This window comes from Myxine glutinosa, chromosome 1 (assembly GCF_964187855.1).
Source record: "Myxine glutinosa chromosome 1, kmMyxGlut1.1, whole genome shotgun sequence".
NCBI classification, from domain to species: Eukaryota; Metazoa; Chordata; class Myxini; order Myxiniformes; family Myxinidae; genus Myxine; species Myxine glutinosa.
In genome coordinates this window covers 192,431,417-192,455,253 of record NC_136261.1, presented here as the reverse complement: position 1 = coordinate 192,455,253, position 23,837 = coordinate 192,431,417, and the positions used below count along the sequence as shown (strand labels likewise).

At 42.7% G+C, this 23,837-nt stretch overlaps 1 protein-coding gene across 1 annotated transcript in view; it reads right to left on the bottom strand.

The window, feature by feature from the left end:
- ENKUR (enkurin, TRPC channel interacting protein) overlaps positions 1–23,837 on the bottom strand; it is a 48,748-nt gene that overhangs the window by 10,864 nt on the left and 14,047 nt on the right. Inside the window, exon 2 of the mRNA XM_068124368.2 lies at positions 11,826–11,944. Within this exon, the coding sequence (XP_067980469.2) occupies positions 11,826–11,893 (68 nt within the window). The 5' untranslated portion in view covers positions 11,894–11,944. The remainder of the gene's footprint in view (positions 1–11,825; positions 11,945–23,837) is intronic.

Here is a 23,837-nt window from a genome sequence, read left to right as displayed (position 1 = left end):
TTCCTAACTCTTACTCGGACAAGCAAATCCCCTGTGCCATCCATAATGGTACACTCTATCCATACACCACATCCTCCCTTCCGTGGATGTTCCACGGGTTTCGGCTAGTGTTATATAATCGCTTTTGGCTCGATCCCTCAATGGTGAAGAATCACTAAAAAATTAAATAATTATCGTATCCGAATCCATATTCAGATCTTCACCAAAATTGAATTGATACGTCCTTGTCACACACACAACAACTCCACCAAGTATTGTCCAAATCTGTCCATAAATTTTTGAGATATCGTGCTATGTATCGGTTTTAGCCCTATCACTCAATGGTGAAGAATCACTTTAAAATTAAATAACCCTCGTTATTCCCTAATCCCTGAGCATGGTGTTGGCTTAGCGGTTAGGGTGCCGGCTTGGGATCCTAGGATCCTGGGTTTGTATCCCGATTGATCGCTGAATTAACCCCGGGGGGTTGACTCAGCCTGTCATCCTTCAGAGGTCGGCAAATTGAGTACCATTTCACTGGTAATTTCCTGTGTGTCGTAAGAGGCGACCAACAGGGTTGGCGGCAGGAAGGGCATCCGGCCGCAAAACATTGCTTCAAAAAGGGGCCCACGGTGCCCGAAAAAGGCCAACCCCTGCTCTGTGGGGAAAAATGGCCTCTAAAGTTGGTTCTTATATTCCATAATCCCTAATCAATTATTCCTAGTCAGACACCCAACCGTTCCACCAAGTTTCATCGAAATCTGTCCACAACTTTTTGAGATGTCCTGCTATGTATAGTTTTTGTCCCCATCTCCCAATGGTGAAGAACACTTAAAAAATTATAGTAGCCGGATCCGAATCCGGATCTTCACCAAAATCTAATCATTTCGTCCTTGTCACATACGCTACATCTCTTTGTGCCAAATTTCGTCCGAATCCGTCCACAACTTTTTGAGATGTTTTTCACAGACAGACAGACAGACAGAGACAGACAGGGCAACAACTCGGTGGGGGAGGTATTTAATACGAAGTATAGAAAAGTGTATTCCAGTGAATAGCCTCCTCCCACCCACCATGGAGGTGTGTTTGATACTGAGGAAGCTGTGGACGCAAGCTTTGTGTTTGTGCTCTGGTTTTGACTCATTATTTAGAGAAGTGGTGACAAACAAAAATACAGTAAACCATGGACAGTGGGGGCTCAAAAGGCTTTAGTTTTCAAATTACGTCATCCACATCTGCAGATTTCCTCATATTTGGCAGGGCTATGGTGTTAATTGTTCCAAGCAATGTTTGGCATGTTCCCGCTTTCAAATGTTGCACACATTGAGTAATTTGTGTTAAAAAAAGAAATCAACGAAATACTGCACGATGAAAAGCATCTTACTATAATTCACCAAATGTCTGTCTGTCTGTCCGTCTGTTCCCAGGTACAGGTTTAGGTGGGTAATCCTGGGACCCCCTGGAGTAAAATAGGCTATATTGTTTTCCCAATTTTTCCAATTTTTCAGTTTTTCCAAACACGATGGAATAATATTTACCGATATAAACAGTGATGTGGCTTTTGTTGAAATTCTACAAATACTGTTTAGATTTTAATGATTTGCGTGCGATTTGATTTAACGGATGTTTATATAAATCGTTTAAAATAAAAAAAGCCTTCAATTTCTGATATTTTGCCTTTTCATTTGGGCCTCCCAATTGAAGCCCCGCCCATAGGGCGGGTACCGTTGTTAGTATGGAAAAAAACAACGCCCTCTATTTACGGAAATTAAATTAATTATTTTCTCTTTTCTAATCTTAGCATTAACATTTAACATTTAACAATGATAATTACTTTGTATTCATTACTAATTTATTTAACCATACTCAGTAGTATTTTTAGGTCATCTCATCTTGATTCTCGAAGAGATTAACTTATAAAATAGGTCGTGATGTCCAGATGTCTGTCCATCCGGTCGTCGTCCGTCAGGCCGTCTGTTAACTTTTTGCTATTTTTGCTACTCCTCCTTTATCACCTGATTGTTTTTAAACTTGACAAATGAATACAAGACAGTATCCTGCACAATTGCTTCGGCTTCGAATTTTAGATTTCGGATAATGGGGTCTTCCAGAGGGGGTCAAACCCCAAACTTTGGATCCCGACATGTCCATTATTAGTCCCCTACCAATGTACAGTTTTCCGGACTTTTTTTCTAAACGCTTAATGCTAATGATTTCAAACTTGGCACATGGTTTCCTCATGATAAGTTACAGGTCAAGTTCGAACTTCACGACGTTTCGATCATTTTTGACAAAGTTATGACACTTTGAACTTTGGTAATTCTGATAATTCCGATGAGCCTTAACTCGGTGCCATTTTAAGTTTTAATTTCCTTTAAAAAAGATTTTCTCTGCAATAATTGGACCGATTGAGATCAAATTTTCACCGTAGGGGGGACTCGGTCTGTAGAATATTTCAATGGTAATTATGACGTCACAGGTCACGCGGTTCGGCTGCCATATTGTTTTTCGTGAAAACACGAAAACCCCTGTTTCTCTGCAATGGCTGAACAGATCGAGGCCAAACTTTGCAGTCAGAATCGCATACCCATGACGAACAAAAAAGGTCAGCGAGCATGACGTCATGCGTCACATGGTTTCAGAGTTATGACGTTTTTAAGCATGAACCTTTAAAACCGAGCTACTCCCTCATTTTTGATCCAATCGAGGGGAAACTTCACAAATCTGTTCAGCATGTCAGTCTACTAAAATGTCCTTTTGGAATTTGCGATAGGGCACGTGGTTTGGCAGATATCGTTAATTAAACGAAAAAAAAAAAATGGATATCTCTTGTTTATTCTGGAGTTCTCCTCAAGCCGCACCACGCGCCCTCAGCCTCGTCTTACGAACGTCAAAAGCGCGACACAGCGAGCTTTCGTGAGGGGCGGAGCCAAGCCGAGCAACATATATATACACATCGATCATTGATCGTGAACCGGAAAATATAATAAATTACTGATATTTAGCGACTCGAAAGGTTCTTTATCAACAACTTATTTTCTGTGCTTCTGCTGACCTGTCTGCAAGGTGTATACATCGAAATCCTGAGTGCGAATCACAGGTGAGCCCGTCCTGAGGTAATTAGCGATTGGGAATGATTCAGAACCTGTGCGTAAATAACCCTTGGTAATTTCCCCAACAGTTTTCCGGGCGACAGACTGCCGGTGGGGGACATGTATTGCAGCGCAATACTCAGAATGCTTGTTTACCAACAGATTGCTCTAAAAACCGAAACAGCCCTTAAACTCGATGGCCCGCACAATATCTCCGTCTTAGATTTTTCGATTTTGGATCACAGAGGTTCCAGGGGGGGATGAGAAGGGGTTTCCCCCTGAAACTTTGGATCCCTACTCATCTCTGATTTACCAACTGATTGCTCTGAAACCTGTGATTTGGTACACCCAAGTGGAAGGGGAGCCTGAGATTTGGTGGCCCTGAGTGGAAGAGGGGCCTGAGATTTGGTGGACCTGAGTGGAAGAGGGGCCTGAGATTTGGTGGACCCGAGTGGAAGGAGGGCCTGAGAAAAATGAGGACTGGTGGCAATGGCACACACATGCATGCTCACATGTACACACACATGCATGGATTGTAATTTGCACATACACATGCACAATTATGGTTTATACACATGTGTTGGCTTTGGTTTTGCTTTTGGTTTTGCTTTGCGTGACATTATATGCTGTGTATTGCATGCACACATATTATCTTTACGTGTTAAATACATATATACATATTGTGCACGTGTTGTATTGTATACACACTTGTTGTGTGTGACATGTTGTGCGGTGGTGTGTTGTGTGCACGTGTCATGTGCATGACATGTTGCACATATGTTGTGCACACGTGACATGTTGCGCATGCACACACACACACACACACACACACACACACACACACACACACACACACACACACACACGCTAACAGAGGCTTTGAGATCCAGTAGATCTCTGTTCCATCTCCTGAGGCCCACCCACCTGTGTGAACAACTTGCATCCATACAAACACACACACATATATGTGCACACATTCATGCATACTCGCACACACATGCACACAGTCTTCAATGAGAGGGGGACGGTGTCGGCGTTGAGAAGGGGAGGGATTTTGAGTTGAGTCGGCAAACTTAATGCACGCGAAGCACTGCTCACACCAGGTGTGATAGATTGAGATAGGGCTTTGTGATAGACGGGGCTTTGTGAATAGACGGGGCTTTGTGAACAGACGACGGGGATTTGTGAACAGACGACGGGGCTTTGTGAACAGACGACGGGGCTTTGTGAACAGACGACGGGGCTTTGTGAACAGACGACGGGGCTTTGTGAACAGACGACGGGGCTTTGTGAACAGACGACGGGGCTTTGTGAACAGACGACGGGGCTTTGTGAACAGACGACGGGGCTTTGTGAACAGACGACGGGGCTTTGTGAACAGACGACGGGGATTTGTGAACAGACGACGGGGCTTTGTGAACAGACGACGGGGCTTTGTGAACAGACGACGGGGCTTTGTGAACAGACGACGGGGCTTTGTGAACGGACAACGGGGCTTTGTGAACGGACGACGGGGATTTGTGAACAGACGGGGATTTGTGAACAGATGACGGGGCTTGGTGAACATATGACGGGGCTTGGTGAACATATGACGGGGCTTGGTGAACATATGACGGGGCTTGGTGAACATATGACGGGGCTTGGTGAACATATGACGGGGCTTGGTGAACGGACGACGGGGCTTTGTGAACAGACGACGGGGCATTGTGAACAGACGACGGGGCTTTGTGAACAGACGACGGGGCTTTGTGAACAGACGACGGGGCTTTGTGAACAGACGACGGGGATTTGTGAACAGACGACGGGGATTTGTGAACAGACGACGGGGCTTTGTGAACAGACGACAGGGATTTGTGAACAGACGACGGGGCTTTGTGAACAGATGACGGGGCTTGGTGAACAGATGACGGGGCTTGGTGAACAGATGACGGGGCTTTGTGAACAGATGGCGGGGCTTTGTGAACGGACGACGGGGCTTTGTGAACAGACGACGGGGCTTTGTGAACGGACGATGGGGCTTTGTGAACAGACGGGGCTTTGTGAACGGACGACGGGGCTTTGTGAACGGACGACGGGGCTTTGTGAACGGACGACGGGGCTTTGTGAACAGACGGGGCTTTGTGAACGGACGATGGGGCTTTGTGAACAGACGGGGCTTTGTGAACAGACGACGGGGCTTTGTGAACAGACGACGGGGCTTTGTGAACGGACGACGGGGCTTTGTGAACAGACGACGGGGCTTTGTGAACAGACGACGGGGCTTTGTGACCAGACGGGGCTTTGTGAACAGACATTGCTCCGATGAACCGCGGGAAATTCCGGATGCCAGAAGTGAAGGTTATGAAGGGGGATAGGATTGGCGGGGCCATGGCTGAGGTCCCCATGGGAATTTGGAGATTGGGAATGACAAGTAATGTGCGAGGCTCTGTGATGAGCAGATCGGGGCGGAGCTGCGAGGAAGACCGTAGTGATACATTCATTGAGGTGCCAATAAATTTTGGGATATTGACCCTGATGGCAGATGTAAATCCTGGCAATGAAGGTGGAAGTAAAGCAAGCGGAATGCAATGCAGTGTAACTCATGCATGGTCCAGACTCTTGGGTGAGCTGCACAGTGGGTCACGGGGGGAGGGGCCTTCAGTAGAACGGGAGGAGGTGATGAAGACGGGGGCACAGGGAAACGATGAAACATCTTGTGTTGATAAAAAGAAGAAAAATATCTCAAGCAAAGAGTCATAGGCCTCTTATAGGGGAAACACTATGCCTGTGGGGTCAATCCAATCAGCAGGAAAGTGCGCTGTAAAAAATAATGACTGCACCTTCTCAAGCAAGGAAAACCATCACCTTGCGAAGAGATATGATTATGCACTAAAGCAAGAAGTTGAGAAGGTGATAACCATCTCACCACCAAAGGCAATACTCCAGAAGAGAAAATTACAAACAGAAACCTCGAGTGCTTGGGTGCTGAAGCCAAACTCAAAATAGAAATTATAGAAGGGAAGATTTAAAAAAAACTATGAAGAACGAAACAACAGGAGAAAACATGTTTGAAAGTAACCCAAAGAGATTTTACCGTGAATTGGGGGAAACAAAAGCAGATTGTGTCAACTCCGCCTGAAAAAGAATAACTGCATAAATTCTGGAAAGGAATTTTTGAAGATTGAAAAGAACATAACAAGAAAGCAGATTGGATCCAAAATTTGGAAAAGAAGAAGCAACATCTAGAGGAAATGACCCCGTTGCTGATTGATGAAGAGAAAATTAGAAAACAACTTCCAAAAATGCCAAACCTCAAAAGCCCAGGCCCAGATGGAATTCCAAATTTCTGCTAAAACAACTTGATGCTCTTCACAATCACTACGCCAGGACATTTAACAAACTGATCCAACAGGAAAAGGCAGTGGATGAGTGGCTCGTAGAAGTGAACACCTTTCTTTTTTTTCCTTTTTTTTGTATACAAGATCGAGGCTCGTGAAAGAGCGAACATTAATCACACAGAAAGACAAACCGACACATAAAACATATAACATCGGGAGCGGTAGACAAGATGGGGAGAGAGGGGGAAGGACACAAACACAACATTTGAGAGCAGGGACCGAGAGACATGGAGACATCGAGAGATCTGAGAGAGGGCGAGGGCTTTGGGGGGGGGGGGGGCATGGGAAGGGGGCGGTGGGAGAGGTATAAAACATATAGACACTGCCAGGACTTCCAGGAAAGAAGTTGGAATTTCAAACAAGGTGGATCTGGGGTGAATTAGCGGGGGTAGAAAAGATCAAGGTTTTGGATGGGGGAAGATAAGAGATGGTGGTGAACAGCTGTTTTAAAGACCTGGAGGGAGGAGTGGGATTGAAGGGAGTGAGGGAGTTTGTTCCAGAGGCGGGAGAAAAGAGGAATGAAAGAGTGAAGGTGAGCAGACAGCCGAGATTTCGGCAGTTTAACCATCAGAGGGTTGCTGGCAGATCTTGTGCGACCTGTAGGAATATTTGGGGGACAGAGCACAGAGAGAGCTGGGGGTGCAAGGCCGGAGAGGAGTCCGTAGAAGACAGAAAGACCACCTACCTGCCTGCGGTGAGTGAGTGAAAGGCCCTCAGAGATAGCTTCATCGCGGGAGATTCCAATAATTCTGAAAGCTTTGGTTTCGACAGCGTGAAGCCGAGCTAGGTGTGAGGCAGGAGCACCGGCCCATAGGGGAGAACAGTATTCCATTGAGCTGCGGATGAAAGCCTTGTATGTGGTGAGGAGCTCAGGTGTGCCGAGGAAGGACTTCGCACGACGGAGGATGCCCAGTCGGCGACTGGCTTTGGAGGCCAGCTTGGAAATGTGGTTTTCCCAAGAAAGATCATGGCAGATAGTGAGACCCAAAAGCTTGAGCGACAGAACTTCTTGGGGAGGATTGTTGAGAAAGTAGATGGGAGGGTTGTCCAGTCGATCTTTTCGGAGAGACATAGTACGAGTGTGAGATTTGTCAGGATTGAAAGACATGTTCCACTTGTTTGACCAGTCTGTGATTTTGTCCAGGTCTTCAGAGAGTGAGGAGGCTGCAGACTGCCGATCTGAGGGAAGAGGAATGGAGCGGCAGAGAGTGGAGTCATCTTTCTCATCCCAAAATCAGAGGAAACCCAAATCTCCCACAAATGCCGGCCGATAACATGACTACCAACCCCATACAAACTGCTGACATGAATAATCACAGAAATGATGTCCCATCATGTAACACAGCAAGGAGGTTTAGAAACAGAACTAAAGGGATGTGAGAGAGGGTGTTATGGAACAATTGACCACCTACTACTGAACAAGGCCATACTTGAAAATTGCAAAATGCAAAGAATTAAATTGTCCACTGCCTGGATAGACTATAAGAAAGCTTTTGACAGTGTCCCACATTCGTGGATGATAAAATGCATACAAATATACAAAATCAATCCCAAAATTATCAAACTGATTGAGAAAGCAATGTAGCTTTGGAATACCATTGATATCATAGCACTCAGAAGGAAATATCGAAATACCGAAATTCGAAATATTCGAAAAATAAATATCGAAATATCGAAATTCCATCGAGATGTGAAGATACGGCGTGGAATCTTCCATGGAGACGGTCTTTCCTCCACTTTTTTGTCTGGCTCTGGATCCACAAAATAACCTCATCAATGAACAAGAACACGGTCACACCCTAACAACCAATAGAAGAACATCCAAAGAAATAGGAAAGGTGACACATCTACTATACATGGATAATTTAAAGCTCTTCTAGCCAAATGACAAAAAAATTGACAGAACAACTAAAACTAGTAAAATGGTTTTCTGAGGACATTCAAATGTGTCCTAATGGACTAGACAAGTCCGCCTAGTGCACGTTTATACAAGGTAAACCAACAAAAACAGACAACATAACTAAAACGGCACTCAGTAAAGAGCCTGGCTGGCCATATCACTCAATGGTGAAGAATTATTTAAAAAAATTCTACGAGCAGGATCCGGATCCGCATCTTCACCAAAATTGAATCAATTCTTCCTTGTCACACACACAACCTGTCCAACAGGTTTCGTCCAAATCCATCCATAACCTTTTGAGATATCCTGCTATGCATCGTTTTTGGCCCTATCCCGCAATGGCGAAGAAAAAAATATTAAATAATTCTCATGTACGAATCCTTATTCAGATCTTCACCAAAATCGAATAGAATCGTCCTTCTCAGACACCCAACCAGTCCACCCGGTTTCGTCCAAATCAGTCAACAACTTTTTGAGATATCCTGCTATGTATAGGTTTTGGCCCTAACTCCCAATGGTGAAGAATCACTTTAAAAATTCTAGTAGCCGGATCGAAATCCTAATATTCACCAAAATCTAATAATTTCGTCCTTGTCACATACGCTACATCTCTCCCAAATTTCGTCCAAATCTGTCAACAACTTTTTGAGATATTTTGTTCACAAACGGACAGACAGACCGACAAACGGACAGACAAATGGACAGACAGGGGTGAAAACATAATCTCCATCCACCTTTGGTGGCGGAGGTAATAATTGACCTTGAAACAACAATACGGCAGTTAGAAAACGAAGCATCATACAAATACCTCGGGGGTAGAAGAGGGTCAACAAATATGTCACAAACAAATGCGCAAAATAATCGCCAAAGAATACCTATGTAGAATGAAGCTGATCCTGAAAACATACCTCACCCAAAGAAACAAAATCAAAGCCATAAACCAGCTCGCAGTACCAGTATTCCAATATAGCTGCGCAATAATAAACTAACCCCAATCAGAAATCAACAAGTTAGACATCAAAACAAGAAAACTCATTACCATCTACAAAATGTTTTACAAAAATCAGTGCATCCCGAGAATGTACCTGCCAAGGCAAGAGGGAGGGCGCGGCCTGATTAAACTCAACCAGGTGCACAGAGTGACGAGTGTAGGACTAGCCGAGAATGTGAAATGCTCAACCGACTATCAGATGCAATTTGTAAACAAACATGAACACAACAAACCTGAAAAAGTATCCCTAACTTACCTTGCAAATAATTTCCAAAAACAGGTGCGAATAGAAGATGCCGCACAGGAAAAAGAAACAGCAACAAATACAGCCCCAACAATTGCAAAAAAGACAAAAGAAATATATAAAAATAAATATCAAGAAATATATAAAAAGAAATATCAAGAAATATACACCAACAACTGGAAGAATGACAAAAGAGCAGTAAAATACAAAAAGGAATTGGACAGAGTGGAGATAGACAAAGAAGGCTCATTGGAATGGCTAAGAAGAGGTCAGCTCAACTGGGACGGCGAACGAATCATAATAAATACCAAGATCAAAGACACTACACCAATATATTTTAAAAGATGGCGGGACTGAGCCAGACAGACAAGTGAAGATTCTGCAAGACAGAAACAGAAAGTACGAGTCACCTGCTCTCGGGATGCAAAAAACTATTATCAGAAGAACTTTACACACAACGGCACAACAAAGTATGCAAAGTGATTCATTGACATATCTGCAAAAATTAAAACATTCGAATACCAGAAAACTCATGGAAACACGAACCAAGGGCAATCATTGAAAATGAGGACGTCATCTCACAGACGACCTGATGATTCCATCGAGCGTGAACAAAGCATTGCATCGGACATTGTACTCGGGAACAAAACGGAAAAGACAGCATTGATTATTGAGGTATCAGTATCCAGGATTTTGGCCTAAACAACACAGAAATCAAGAAAATGACCAAATACTAGGACCTCAAAAATGAGGTCAAGAGATCTTGGAAGCTGAAGAGCATCGAAATTGTATCAGTGATAATTGGAGCACCAGAAATGATGAAGAAGAACCTGACTGAGATTTAAAAAACCATCCCCGGGAATATTACCACAAATGAACTACAACTGGAGGCAATCCGGGGTTCGGTGATGATCCTGAAAAGAGACCTTGGAACAAAAGTCTGAAAAGGTTGAACATCTTGCTCCATGAACTGTGATCCCTTACCAAAGAAGAAGTGGATACTTTGGGTCCTGGGAAGACTCAGTTCCACCTCCTGAAACCCACAAATGAAGATAACCGACGACACACACACACAAAGGTGGATACATTGAGACCTGGGAGAGAGCTCCGTTCCATCCTTCTGAAACTCACATTTGGAGATAACAACCAACGACACACACAAACAGAGTTAAATGCAGGTGGATAACAGGTGGATACTTTAAGACCTGGTAGATCTCCGCTCCATCTCCTGAGGCCCACCCACGTGTGGGCATAACAGGCAAAAACAACTTACACACACACACACACACACACACACACACACACACACACACACACACACACACACACACACACACACACACTTAATTGTACAGTATCGGTTGTTCCTAAACTTAAATAATTTAAAGGATTGTTGTAAATGATGTTAATTTCACAACATCCCATATTCAACTTTATTTAAATTGCAAACCTCAAACATAGTTTCTCCACCTAAAGCAAGAACGTTAACCCGTAAGCAATTGACTAGTTTCCCGAATGCATGGATCATCAGCTGGGCACCGTTCTTCCTCAAGGTTTCGATCCTTTCAGCCCAGGACCTCTCCAAACGGCCGATCCACAACCTCGATCATGGATCCACATCAATAGATGGTAAATCAGTGGATCCACAACCTCAGTTGCGTCCAGGCAGTCAGTCAACCCATCAATGCAACATCACTTATTCCAACTTTACTCGCAATAGGATTTAATGTATTATCATATATTTATAACTTTCCTTACACACTCGTTAATATGATAATGTCATTAAATCATGCACATCTTACCTTAAATACATCAATCTATCAACCAGCATGACCACACCACCTACCTTTCGATCAAACTGCACTTCGAATGTTTAAACTCTCATTTATAACGGTTTTTTGCATGCTCTTTGCACACACACACACACACACACACACACACACACACACACACACACACACACACACACACACACACACACACACACACCCCTTGATCCGATCAGCATGAAATATATTGAGCGTGATCCAGGGATGAATCGGTTGAGAATTTTTGTGATTACGTCATTGGTAACGTGGTCCAGGAGTCATATTTTTACGGCGTAGCCCGCAGGGCAATGCGAGCTGAGGATCTGGTCACATGACGGGGGACAACAGATCGTCCACTCGGCAGATCCAAACCCGGCTACGCTGTTGTTTAACTATTGCTTGTTTTTAAATAAGTTTTAAATAAGCTACTGCACCTCGGTGGCTTGTGGTGTTTCTCGATATTCTGAGGTACAAGGTTGTAGATGCTTTCCTCAGACAACATGCCGGGTTCGCTTCGTATCGAACGAAGGAGCTGCGAGAAGCATGGACGATCCTTCAAAAACAAAACAAAAGCTTGCGAATACGGAGCAACACATCGACCACGACTTCACCAACAACAATGGCAGAGAAGGCTTCCGCATCTGCTTTGCAATAAATGGGACAAAGTCCGAGGGTCCGAACGAAGCTACATTCTAGGTTGTAAACGAACCTGATCGTGAAGAGAAGGAATGAAAGCGACGACGCTCTTGCTGTGGCCTCATATCGTGTTGCTAGGGCTTTCGCGTTGCTATGCACATCGCGTTGCTAGGACGCGAAGACTCGTTGTTACGGTCCTCTCGAGGTGCGCTATTAAATAAAAAAGGGTAATTTCAGTCATTTTCGCACTTTTATCCGATTGTATAAAATAACTGGGAAGGTTTAAAGATCATCTGCTTGATATTATTGATCATAGTATTACTATGAGGCTGACAGGATTCGACCCAGTTATTAGTCCCCTACCGGTGTACACCGGAGGGGACTATAGGTTTGCACTCCGTCCCTCCGTCTGTCAGTCTGTCAGTCTGTCAGTCTGTCAGTCTGTCAGTCCGTCACGCAAAGAACAGTTTTCCGGACTTTTTTTCTAAACTCTTAATGCTAATGATTTCAAACTTGGTCCATGGTTTCCTCATGATAAGTTACAGATCAAGTTCGAACTTCACGACGTTTCGATCATTTTTGACAAAGTTATGGCACTTTGAACTTTGGTAATTTCCCCAATAGTTTTCCGGACTTTTTTTTCTCTGATTTTCCCCAACTTCTTCGAATAAAATGTTTCGCCATTTGTAGGCAATACCTAATTAGAATACATTATCATAGAGTGCTAACCCGCCTTTAGTGAATAGCACCCCATGATTAGCCCTATACATAATTCTGTCTTCTATGACAGTGCTACCCAATGCCAGTAGGGGACACGTATTGCAGCGCAATACTCAGAATGCTTGTTATTAGTCCCCTACCGGTGTAAACCGGAGGGGACTATAGGTTTCCACTCCGTCCCTCCATCTGTCAGTCTGTCAGTCTGTCAGTCCGTCACGCAAAGAACAGTTTTCCGGACTTTTTTTCTAAACTCTTAATGCTAATGATTTCAAACTTGCTACATGGTTTCCTCATGATAAGTTACAGATCAAGTTCGAACTTCACGACGTTTCGATCATTTTTGACAAAGTTATGGCACTTTGTTTATTCTAGAGTTCTCCTCAAGCCGCACCGCGCGCCCTCAGCCTCGTCTCGCAAACGTTAAAAGCGCGACACAGCGCGCGCTTCCGGGAGGGGCGGAGCCAAGCCGAGCAACATATATATACACATCGATCATTGATCGTGAACCGGAAAATATAATAAATTACTGATATTTAGCGACTCGATAGGTTCTTTATCAACAACTTATTTTCTCGTGCTTCTGCTGACCTGTCTGCAAGGTGTATAAATCGAAGTCCCGAGTGCGAATCACAGTTGAGCCCATCCTGAGGTAATTAGCGATTGGGAACGATTCAGAACCTGTGGGTAAATAACCCTTGGTAATTTCCTCAACAGTTTTCCGGACGACAGACTGCCGGTAGCGGACATGTATTGCAGCGCAATACTCAGAATGCTTGTTACTAGTGAGATACCCGTGCTGCACACGGGTGGGAAGCCAGAAGCAAACAGGCAAAGCAAATACGGTGAATGCTAAAGCATGAAACCAATAAATTCCACATTCCTGTAGCACCTTCAGTCGCACGTCAGACATGGACAGCAAGTTTGTGAAGGACTTCCATGAAAAACGTACCCATTCGCAAACAAACGGGTACGTTCACGTATAGAAACATCGACCGTGGGTCCGTGGCGAATCTGCATATGGCGATCCGTGAAGTTCACGTTTAGAAGGTAGAAACCATCACGTTATGTCGTCATTCACTTGAACTCGATATCTCTTTTTTCATTCCAAACAACATAACTCCAATGACAAATTAATCACAAAATAAACTTTTAACAACATTGTTAATGTTTCCTTCATTGTAAAAATTACCAAGTCAACAGTTAAAAGGATTTTGAGCCGATAGGTGTTACGGCCTTGGCAAGATCGATGGAGACAGTGATCTGTTGGCTTATACATCGCCCAAATAGCTATGTGGAATTCTCTCATGTAGAGATTAAACCCACGTCATTTGAACTTTGGCAGAGGTCATTATTTACTTTTAATGATGTTTATATACAAATCAAAAAAAAAAGATAATTGTTTTTGGGTCGTCCTTTCGGCATATCTCGTGGGATTGTGAGTTGGAGAGATGACCGTGATGGCGGGGAGGGTGTTGGCATTCTCTCAAGCTGGGATTCAACTCATGTCCTTATAAAAGGTCTTTGTCCGAGGTCACCGAGTCCGATCGGTGCAGCCGATGGGTACAGCCGTGCAGCGACCGGTGCAGCTGTTTGTGCGGCACCTGGCCAAATAACGTTATGCGGGAGTCCAACCCTGAAAATTCTGGAGGCCAAAGCTGAAATTGGAAAAACAATATAGCCTATTTTACTCCAGGGGATCCCAACATTACCCACCCAAAATATCGTTGCGATCGGTTCAGCCGTTTTTGCGGTACCTTCGAACGGACGGACAGACAGACAGACAGACAGACATTTGGTGAATTATCGTAAGATAAATAAATCGTCTTCCCGATGTTTCACAGGTTCCCTTGGATTGACTGGCATTAGATAGTGCACGTTTAAGGTGTCCTTCAGGAAGAGTAGGCGAGCTATCTGAACAAATTACAAATTTCTTCCTAAAGTCAAACGTCAGACCTTGTCAGCTGGTTGCTGAAAGACTTGGGCTAACCTTCCCTTGGCTAACCTGCACAAGAACGTGGGAATAATTGTGGCCTGAAAGAAGAAGTATGAGGTATCTCTAAAAACACTCTGAAAACCATCTATACATGCATTTAGCTCTAAAAACTCTCTGAAAACCGTCTATACCTGCATTTAGCCCTGAAAACATTCTGAAAACCATCTACACCTGTTTAAGCTCTAAAAACTCTGAAAGCCATAAATACATGCATGAAGCTCTAAAAACACTCTGAAAACCATCTATACCTGCATTTAGCCCTGAAAACATTCTGAAAACCATCTACACCTGCATTAAGCTCTAAAAACTCTGAAAGCCATATATACATGCATTAAGCTCTAAAAACACTCTGAAAACCATCTGTACATGCATTTAGCTCTGAAAACTCTGAAAACCATCTATACCTGCATTAAGCTCTAAAAACACTCTGAAAAGCATCTATACATGCATTTAGCTCTGAAAACTCTGAAAACCATCTCTTCCTTCATTAAGCTCTAAAAACACTCTGAAAAGCATCTATACATGCATTTAGCTCTGAAACTCTCTGAAAACCATCTTTCCCTGCATTTAGCTCTGAAACTCTCTGAAAACCATCTATACCTGCATTTAGCTCTGAAAACACTCTGAAAACCATCTACACCTTCATTAAGCTCTGAAACTCTCTGGAAACCATCTATACCTTCATTAAGCTCTGAAAACACTCTGAAAACCACCTACACCTTCATTAAGCTCTAAAAACATTCTGAAAACCATGTATACCTGCATTAAGCTCTGAAACTCTCTGAAAACCATCTACACCTGCATTAAGCTCTGAAAACACTCTGAAAACCATCTACACCTTAATTAAGCTCGAAAACATTCTGAAAACCATCTATACCTGCATTTAGCTCTGAAACTCTCTGGAAACCATCTATACCTTCATTAAGCTCTGAAAACACTCTGAAAACCATCTACACCTGCATTAAGCTCTGAAAACATTCTGAAAACCATCTACACCTGCATTAAGCTCTAAAAACTCTCTGAAAACCATCTACACCTGCATTAAGCTCTGAAGACATTCTGAAAACCATCTACACCTGCATTAAGCTCTAAAAACTCTGAAAGCCATATATACATGCATTTAGCTCTGAAAACTCTGAAAACCATCTATACCTGCATTAAGCTCTAAAAACACTCTGAAAAGCATCTATACATGCATTTAGCTCTGAAAACTCTGAAAACCATCTCTTCCTTCATTAAGCTCTAAAAACACTCTGAAAAGCATCTATACATGCATTTAGCTCTGAAACTCTCTGAAAACCATCTTTCCCTGCATTTAGCTCTGAAACTCTCTGAAAACCATCTATACCTGCATTTAGCTCTGAAAACACTCTGAAAACCATCTACACCTTCATTAAGCTCTGAAACTCTCTGGAAACCATCTATACCTTCATTAAGCTCTGAAAACACTCTGAAAACCACCTACACCTTCATTAAGCTCTAAAAACATTCTGAAAACCATCTATACCTGCATTAAGCTCTGAAACTCTCTGAAAACCATCTACACATGCATTAAGCTCTGAAAACACTCTGAAAACCATCTATACCTTAATTAAGCTCGAAAACATTCTGAAAACCATCTATACCTGCATTTAGCTCTGAAACTCTCTGAAAAACCATCTTTACCTGCATTTAGCTCTGAAACTCTCTGAAAACCATCTATACCTGCATTTAGCGCTGAAAACACTCTGAAAACCATCTACACCTTCATTAAGCTCTGAAAACACTCTGAAAACCATCTACACCTTCATTAAGCTCTGAAAACACTCTGAAAACCATCTACACCTTCATTAAGCTCTGAAAACACTCTGGAAACCATCTATACCTTCATTAAGCTCTGAAAATATTCTGAAAACGATCTACACCTTCATTAACCTCTAAAAACATTCTGAAAACCATCTAAACCTTCATTAATCTCTGAAAATATTCTGAAAACCATCTACACCTTCATTAAGCTCTGAAAACACTCTGAAAACCATCTATACCTTCACTAAGCTCTGAAAACATTCTGAAAACCATCTATACCTTCATTAAGCTCTAAAAACATTCTGAAAACCATCTAAACCTTCATTAAGCTCTAAAAACATTCTGAAAACCATCTACACCTTCATTAAGCTCTGAAAACACTCTGAAAGCCATCTTTACCTTCATTAAGCTCCGAAAGCACTCTGAAAGCCATCTTTACCTTCATTAAGCTCTGAAAACACTCTGAAAGCCATGTACACCTTCATGAAGCTCTAAAAACACTCTGAAAGCCATCTATACCTGCATTTAGCTCTGAAAACACTGAAAACCATCTCTACCTTCATTAAGCTCTAAAAACATTCTGAAAACCATCTAAACCTTCATTAAGCTCTGAAAACACTCTGAAAACCATCTATACCTTCATTAAGCTCTAAAAACATTCTGAAAACCATCTAAACCTTCATTAAGCTCTGAAAACACTCTGAAAACCATCTAAACCTTCATTAAGCTCTAAAAACATTCTGAAAACCATCTAAACCTTCATTAAGCTCTGAAAACACTCTGACATTTCCAAGCTGGCCTCCAAAGCCAGTCGCCGACTGGGCATCCTCCGTCGTGCGAAGTCCTTCCTCGGCACACCTGAGCTCCTCACCACATACAAGGCTTTCATCCGCAGCTCAATGGAATACTGTTCTCCCCTATGGGCCGGTGCTCCTGCCTCACACCTAGCTCGGCTTCACGCTGTTGAAACCAAAGCTTTCAGAATTATTGGAATCTCCCGCGATGAAGCTATCTCTGAGGGCCTTTCACTCACTCACCGCAGGCAGGTAGGTGGTCTTTCTGTCTTCTTCCGACTCCTCTCCGGTCTTGCACCCCCAGCTCTCTCTGTGTTCTGTCCCCCAAATATTCCTACAGGTCGCACAAGATCTGCCAGCAACCCTCTGATGGTTAAACTGCCGAAATCTCGGCTGTCTGCTCACCTTCACTCTTTCATTCCTCTTTTCTCCCGCCTCTGGAACAAACTCCCTCACTCCCTTCAATCCCACTCCTCCCTCCAGGTCTTTAAAACAGCTGTTCACCACCATTTCTTATCTTCCCCCATCCAAACCCTTGATCTTTTCTACCCCCGCTAATTCACCCCAGATCCACTTTGTTTGAAATTCCAACTTCTTTCCTGGAAGTCCTGGCAGTGTCCATATGTTTTATACCTCTCCCACCCCCCCTTCCCATGCCCCCCCTTCCCATGCCCCCCCCCCCCAAAGCCCTCTCCCTCTCACAGATCTCTCGATGTCTCCATGTCTCTCGGTCCCTGCTCTCAAATGTTGTGTTTGTGTCCTTCCCCCTCTCTCCCCATCTTGTCAACCGCTCCCGATGTTGTATGTTTTATGTGTCGGTTTGTCTTTCTGTGTGATTAATGTTCGCTCTTTCACGAGCCTCGATCTTGTATACCAAAGCCATATATACCTGCATTAAGCTCTGAAAACACTCTGAAAGCCATCTATACCTTCATTAAGCTCTGAAAACACTGAAAACCATCTATACCTTCATTAAGCTCTAAAAACATTCTGAAAACCATCTAAACCTTCATTAAGCTCTGAAAACATTCTGAAAGCCATATATACCTGCATTAAGCTCTGAAAACACTCTGAAAGCCATATATACCTGCATTAAGCTCTGAAAACACTCTGAAAGCCATATATACCTGCATTAAGCTCTAAAAACATTCTGAAAACCATCTAAACCTTCATTAAGCTCTGAAAACACTCTGAAAGCCATATATACCTGCATTAAGCTCTGAAAACACTCTAAAAGCCATCTATACCTGCATTTAGCTCTGAAAACACTGAAAACCATCTATACCTTCATTAAGCTCTAAAAACATTCTGAAAACCATCTAAACATTCATTAAGCTCTGAAAACACTCTGAAAGCCATCTATACCTTCATTAAGCTCTGAAAGCCATCTATACCTTCATTTAGCTCTGAAAACACTGAAAACCATCTATACCTTCATTAAGCTCTAAAAACATTCTGAAAACCATCTAAACATTCATTAAGCTCTAAAAACACTCTGAAAACCATCTATACCTTCATTAAGCTCTGAAAACCATCTAAACATTCATTAAGCTCTGAAAACACTCTGAAAGCCATCTATACCTTCATTAAGCTCTGAAAGCCATCTATACCTTCATTTAGCTCTGAAAACACTGAAAACCATCTATACCTTCATTAAGCTCTAAAAACATTCTGAAAACCATCTATACCTTCATTAAGCTCTAAAAACATTCTGAAAACCATCTAAACATTCATTAAGCTCTGAAAACACTCTGAAAACCATCTATACCTTCATTAAGCTCTGAAAACTCTCTATCTGTATTTATTTGTGATTGAATGAGGTGTATTGTTTAATTATCGCCTAATTTACTCGAGATGATGATGTAATGGTTCGATAGTCTCTTTGAGCCGAGGAGGTCATCGGTTAGAATCCCCGCTGAGCCAAAATAATCACTTTTAAAATGGTACTTTCTGCTTGCTTGCTCAACGGGCATTAGCATTTAAAACTAGAACAGCACTCGGTAGAGCGCATACCTAGACCAGACTGAACAGTTTACGTTTTGTATCCCACTGATAGGCCGGAACTGGATTCGGACCTGAACCAAAATATAATCAACTCATCCACCAAGTTTTGGCATAACCAGTGCACAACTTTTTGAAATATCGTGCTATATATTGTTTTTAGCCCCATCAATCACTCAATGGTGAAGAATCTCTTAAAATTAAAAAAATAATTCTAGTATCCGGATCCATATTCGAATCTTCACCAAAATCGAATCGATTCGTTCTTGTTGCACTCCTAACCTTGTTGCACACCTGTGCCTGGTAGCACACCCAACCTGCCCATCAAGTTTCGTCCGAATTCGAATTCGTCCTTTTTGAGATATCCTGTTCACAGACAAAGAACCAGACATGGCTACGAACATAACGTCCATCCACTTTGGGTGGCCAAGGTAATATTGAGTACGGCCAATCATCTGTTAGCAATGAATCATGTTGTAAAGTCTCATTGGCTCCACCTTGGTCCAGATTTCTTGTAAAGAAACAAAGCGTGTGTGGTACTCTGCTGATATATATATATATATATAAATAAACAAACAAACAAACAAATAAATAAATAAATAAATAAATAAATAAATAAATAAATATAAATAAATATAAATAAAAATAAATAAATAAATAAAATAAATAAATAAATAAATTACTGTAACTGTTACCAACTGTTACCATCCCAGGTGGATGATGAGTTACAGTGTAACAGGTGATATTGGCAAACTGAAGTTATAATCCGGTGTCGGAGAGATTTATTTGTATGGGATAATAAAACATGGACGTACAAAATGATTTTGACATTTTCTATTTTTTTGCTTGAGAATAATTCTTTCACTCACGTGAGGTTTGTACAATTACCGGTTGGCCCAGGTAAATACATGTCGCTGATTGATTGTTCGACTGCACCTGTGTATCAGTCATCACGAGGATAGGATTCCGTATTGGCGTCTTTACCGGTGAGGAACAACGCTGTGCAATAATGCAAAGGTAGTGATTGATGGTCACGGTTCAACTTGCAGGTAAAATCCTGGCCTAAGCGAGTTAACACCTCATCCCAGTTGGATGATGAGTTAATTGTTGGTTATTACTTGTAAACGGCTAAAGTTAGTCACGACAGGAATTAAAAACAGAGGAAACAGCATGCTGTTACTTTGCTAGAGTCAGTAATGTGCGACAATCCTGGTAGTACTAGTCATGGTAGTAGTAGTAATACTAGTAGTAGTGGTAGTAGTAGCAGTAAGAGTAGTAGTCGTGGTCTTGTGGTGGTATTATTAGTAGTAGTAGTAGTAGTAGTCTTGTGGTAGTAACAGCTGTAGTGGTAGTAGCAGCAGTGGCGTCTTGTCTGGTAGTAGTAGTAGTAGTAGTAGTAGTAGTAGTATTCTTGTCGTGGTGGTAGTAGTAGTAGTAGTAGTAGTAGTAGTAGTCTTGTTGTGGTAGTAGCAGTAGTATTAGCAGCTGTGGTAGTAGTAGTAGTAGTCTTGTGGTATTAGTTGTAGTAGTCGTCGTAGTAGAAGTAGCAGTAGTATTAGCAGCTGTGGTAGTCGTAGTAGAAGTAGTAGTCTTGTCGTGGTGGTAGTAGTAGTAGTAGTAGTAGTAGTAGTAGTCTTGTTGTGGTAGTAGCAGTAGTATTAGCAGCTGTGGTAGTAGTAGTAGTAGTAGTAGTAGTAGTAGTAGTAGTCTTGTCGTGGTATTAGTTGTAGTAGTCGTAGTAGCAGTAGTATTAGCAGCTGTGGTAGTAGTAGTAGTAGTAGTAGTAGTCTTGTCGTGGTATTAGTTGTAGTAGTCGTAGTAGTAGCAGTAGTAGTATTAGCAGCTGTGGTAGTAGTAGTAGTATTAGTAGTAGTAGTAGTCTTGTCGTGATATTAGTTGTAGTAGTCGTAGTAATAGTATTAGTAGTAGAGTCTTCTCGTAGTAGTAGTAGTCTTGTTGTGGTATTAGTAGTAGTAGTGGTAGTAGTAGTATTCTTGTCGTGGTGGTAGTATTATTTGTAGTAGTAGTTGTGCTTTTGTTGGAAAGATTAATAGAGGTTTGCGCTCAGGACTCAGGAAAGTTCAGGCAAACATAAGTTTCCTGTTTAATTTCGCTCAACTTCCTCATCCCTGCAAGTCCATGGTTTGAACCGTAGTAGACAAGGTAGAGCATTTTAAAGAGAAAGCACTACCAAGACAGATGGAGAGTTAAAAGAACACCAAAAACCCAAAATGACACATTTAGACAAATAATAGCAAAGTACCTTGTGGGGAAATAGTAAAAAGTGCATTATTTACTGTCCAGACTTCTTTAAAACTACTGATAGTTCAGGAATATTGTGCCACCTTGAACTCCGAAGTGATTCGTGATGTAACAAAGTTCCCAGGTATACAAAACTACACTGCACGACATTGCCTTCACTTTTCCCCTTTCCAGTTTTATATATTGCAAGTTTTGCAGATGCCAAAATAAAGTTAACCAGGAGATGCCGTGATCGACTCTCTTTCTTTACAGGGCGACCAAAAATAAAAAGTGTTGGGGAAAAGGAAGCCAAAAGCGTAAGAGCAGGTGTTTCACCAGCAAAAAACTGGTTGAAGACGCCAGCACAGCAGGTATATGTGAAAAATGGTTTCTGCTTGTCCACAGAAGCAACATCCACGAGGAGTGTTTGTGAAGTGTTGCAGCAGAACTCCAGTACTTGGTGCCCCACGAAGCAGTCTCCAACTCAGGTCCTCCACCACCCTTGGCGTTGGGTAGAGATAAAGAGATTCCCAACTCGGATGGACCGCGCAAGGGAGGCATAAGAACCTCGCCCCATAGAGTGTCCATGCGATTTGCAAACGCAACAAAATGGAGTGAATGAATCACCTGTGTATATATTTTACCTTTCTTGATGAGCCACAGAAGGACAATCCAGCCATGCCAGGGACTTTGCTCATATTATGTGGAAGTGGCACTTGGGAGAGATCGCATCCATGCGGTTTCATTATAAAAGCCATGGAAGTAGGGGGGCAAACCTGCATGGCTTCCTCACCTTCACAATGGTTTTCAAGGTAAGCCAGACAATCAGGAGGTAATGAGTTTTTAACCTCCTGGAGTATCCCAAAAGGAAATCGTATTGGCTGCAGGTGTATCTTTGCTGCGAGTTCCCCAAGTGACAGAATGCCATTCTTCTCCCATCCTTTAAGAGATCTCTCGCTGTAGATATACACTTAGACAAAAGTTTTCTCCTTATTACTGAGGGAAGCTAGCATTGGGGCTTGTAGAAGTGGGATCAAGAAAAGCGGCTCTTCCAGAATATCTTTCCCTGGATGAGGATCATTTGTCCCGATCATGTCAATTGCACACCAAGCCTTCAGCATTTCCTGGTAGATAGAAGTCAATGGGTCACAGGCAAGGTTTTGGGAGGTGATACTCAATATTTGGCTTTTATACCCTAGACTGAGCACTTTACTAAAAAAGTAGTAGCAGTAGTAGGATTAGTAAAGCCTGGTGTTAGTTTAACGGTTAATGTGGCAGGCTTAGATCTTCGGGTGTTGAGTTTGAGGTGCTGTCGTGACGTTAAGTTATACCGTCCACCAAACAGTCATGACTCTATTTACATCTCGCTCTCTGACAATATGGACCAACTTCTATCCACTCATCCCAACTCTCTTCTACATATGTGGCGATTTCAATTGTCATCATGCCAGCTGGCTGGGTGTGGGTACCTCTCGCACCTGTCATGGCACCTGGGCGAAGGATTTCTGTGACTCATTGGGACTGACACAATCCACCAATTTCCCGACCCGGATCTCAGTCAACGGTGTAATCATCTCTTCTGGATTTGGTTATGTCAAACTTCCCTGCAAATGTCTGCTGCTCTTTTTCTGCTCCAATCGGTTCTTCTGATCATTTGCTTGTTAAAGTGGACATCTCTCTGGCCATTCTCAGAGAGCCTCCTCAGCACCGACGAGTCTGGCATTTCACTCAGGCCGACTGGGACGGTCTGCAAGCAGCCATCAATCACCCGGACTGGTCTCCCATCTCTACTGCCTCTGACATCAACTCATCCTGGGAATTCTTCCAAAGCAAACTGCTCTCTCTCATGCACAGACTTATCTCATCTCGTCTTCAGTTGTCATACCCTTCCTCCCGTCCATGGTACACTGAGGTAGTTGCCCTGAAACAACTTGCTTTCGCCTCATTGAAGGCAAATCCAACTGAAGGCAATCTCAGGTTCTTCCACAAAGCTCGGAACAAGTGTGTGTCTACCCTTAGGAGAGCCAGGAAACAATATCTCTACTCTCAAGACTGAACTCTCAAACCTGTCTCCCTCCTCCAAAAAAATCCTTACTCTTCAGGCCAATGGCTTTATCTCAGATCACCAATTTGGGTTCAGAACAGGCCACTCTACTCTGGACATGCTGCTTCTGCTGTCTCACCAATGGATGAAGGTCCTCAACACCAGACAGGAAATCAGAGCCGTCTCCGTTGACATATCTCATGCCTTCGATGCTGTCTGGCACCCCACTCTA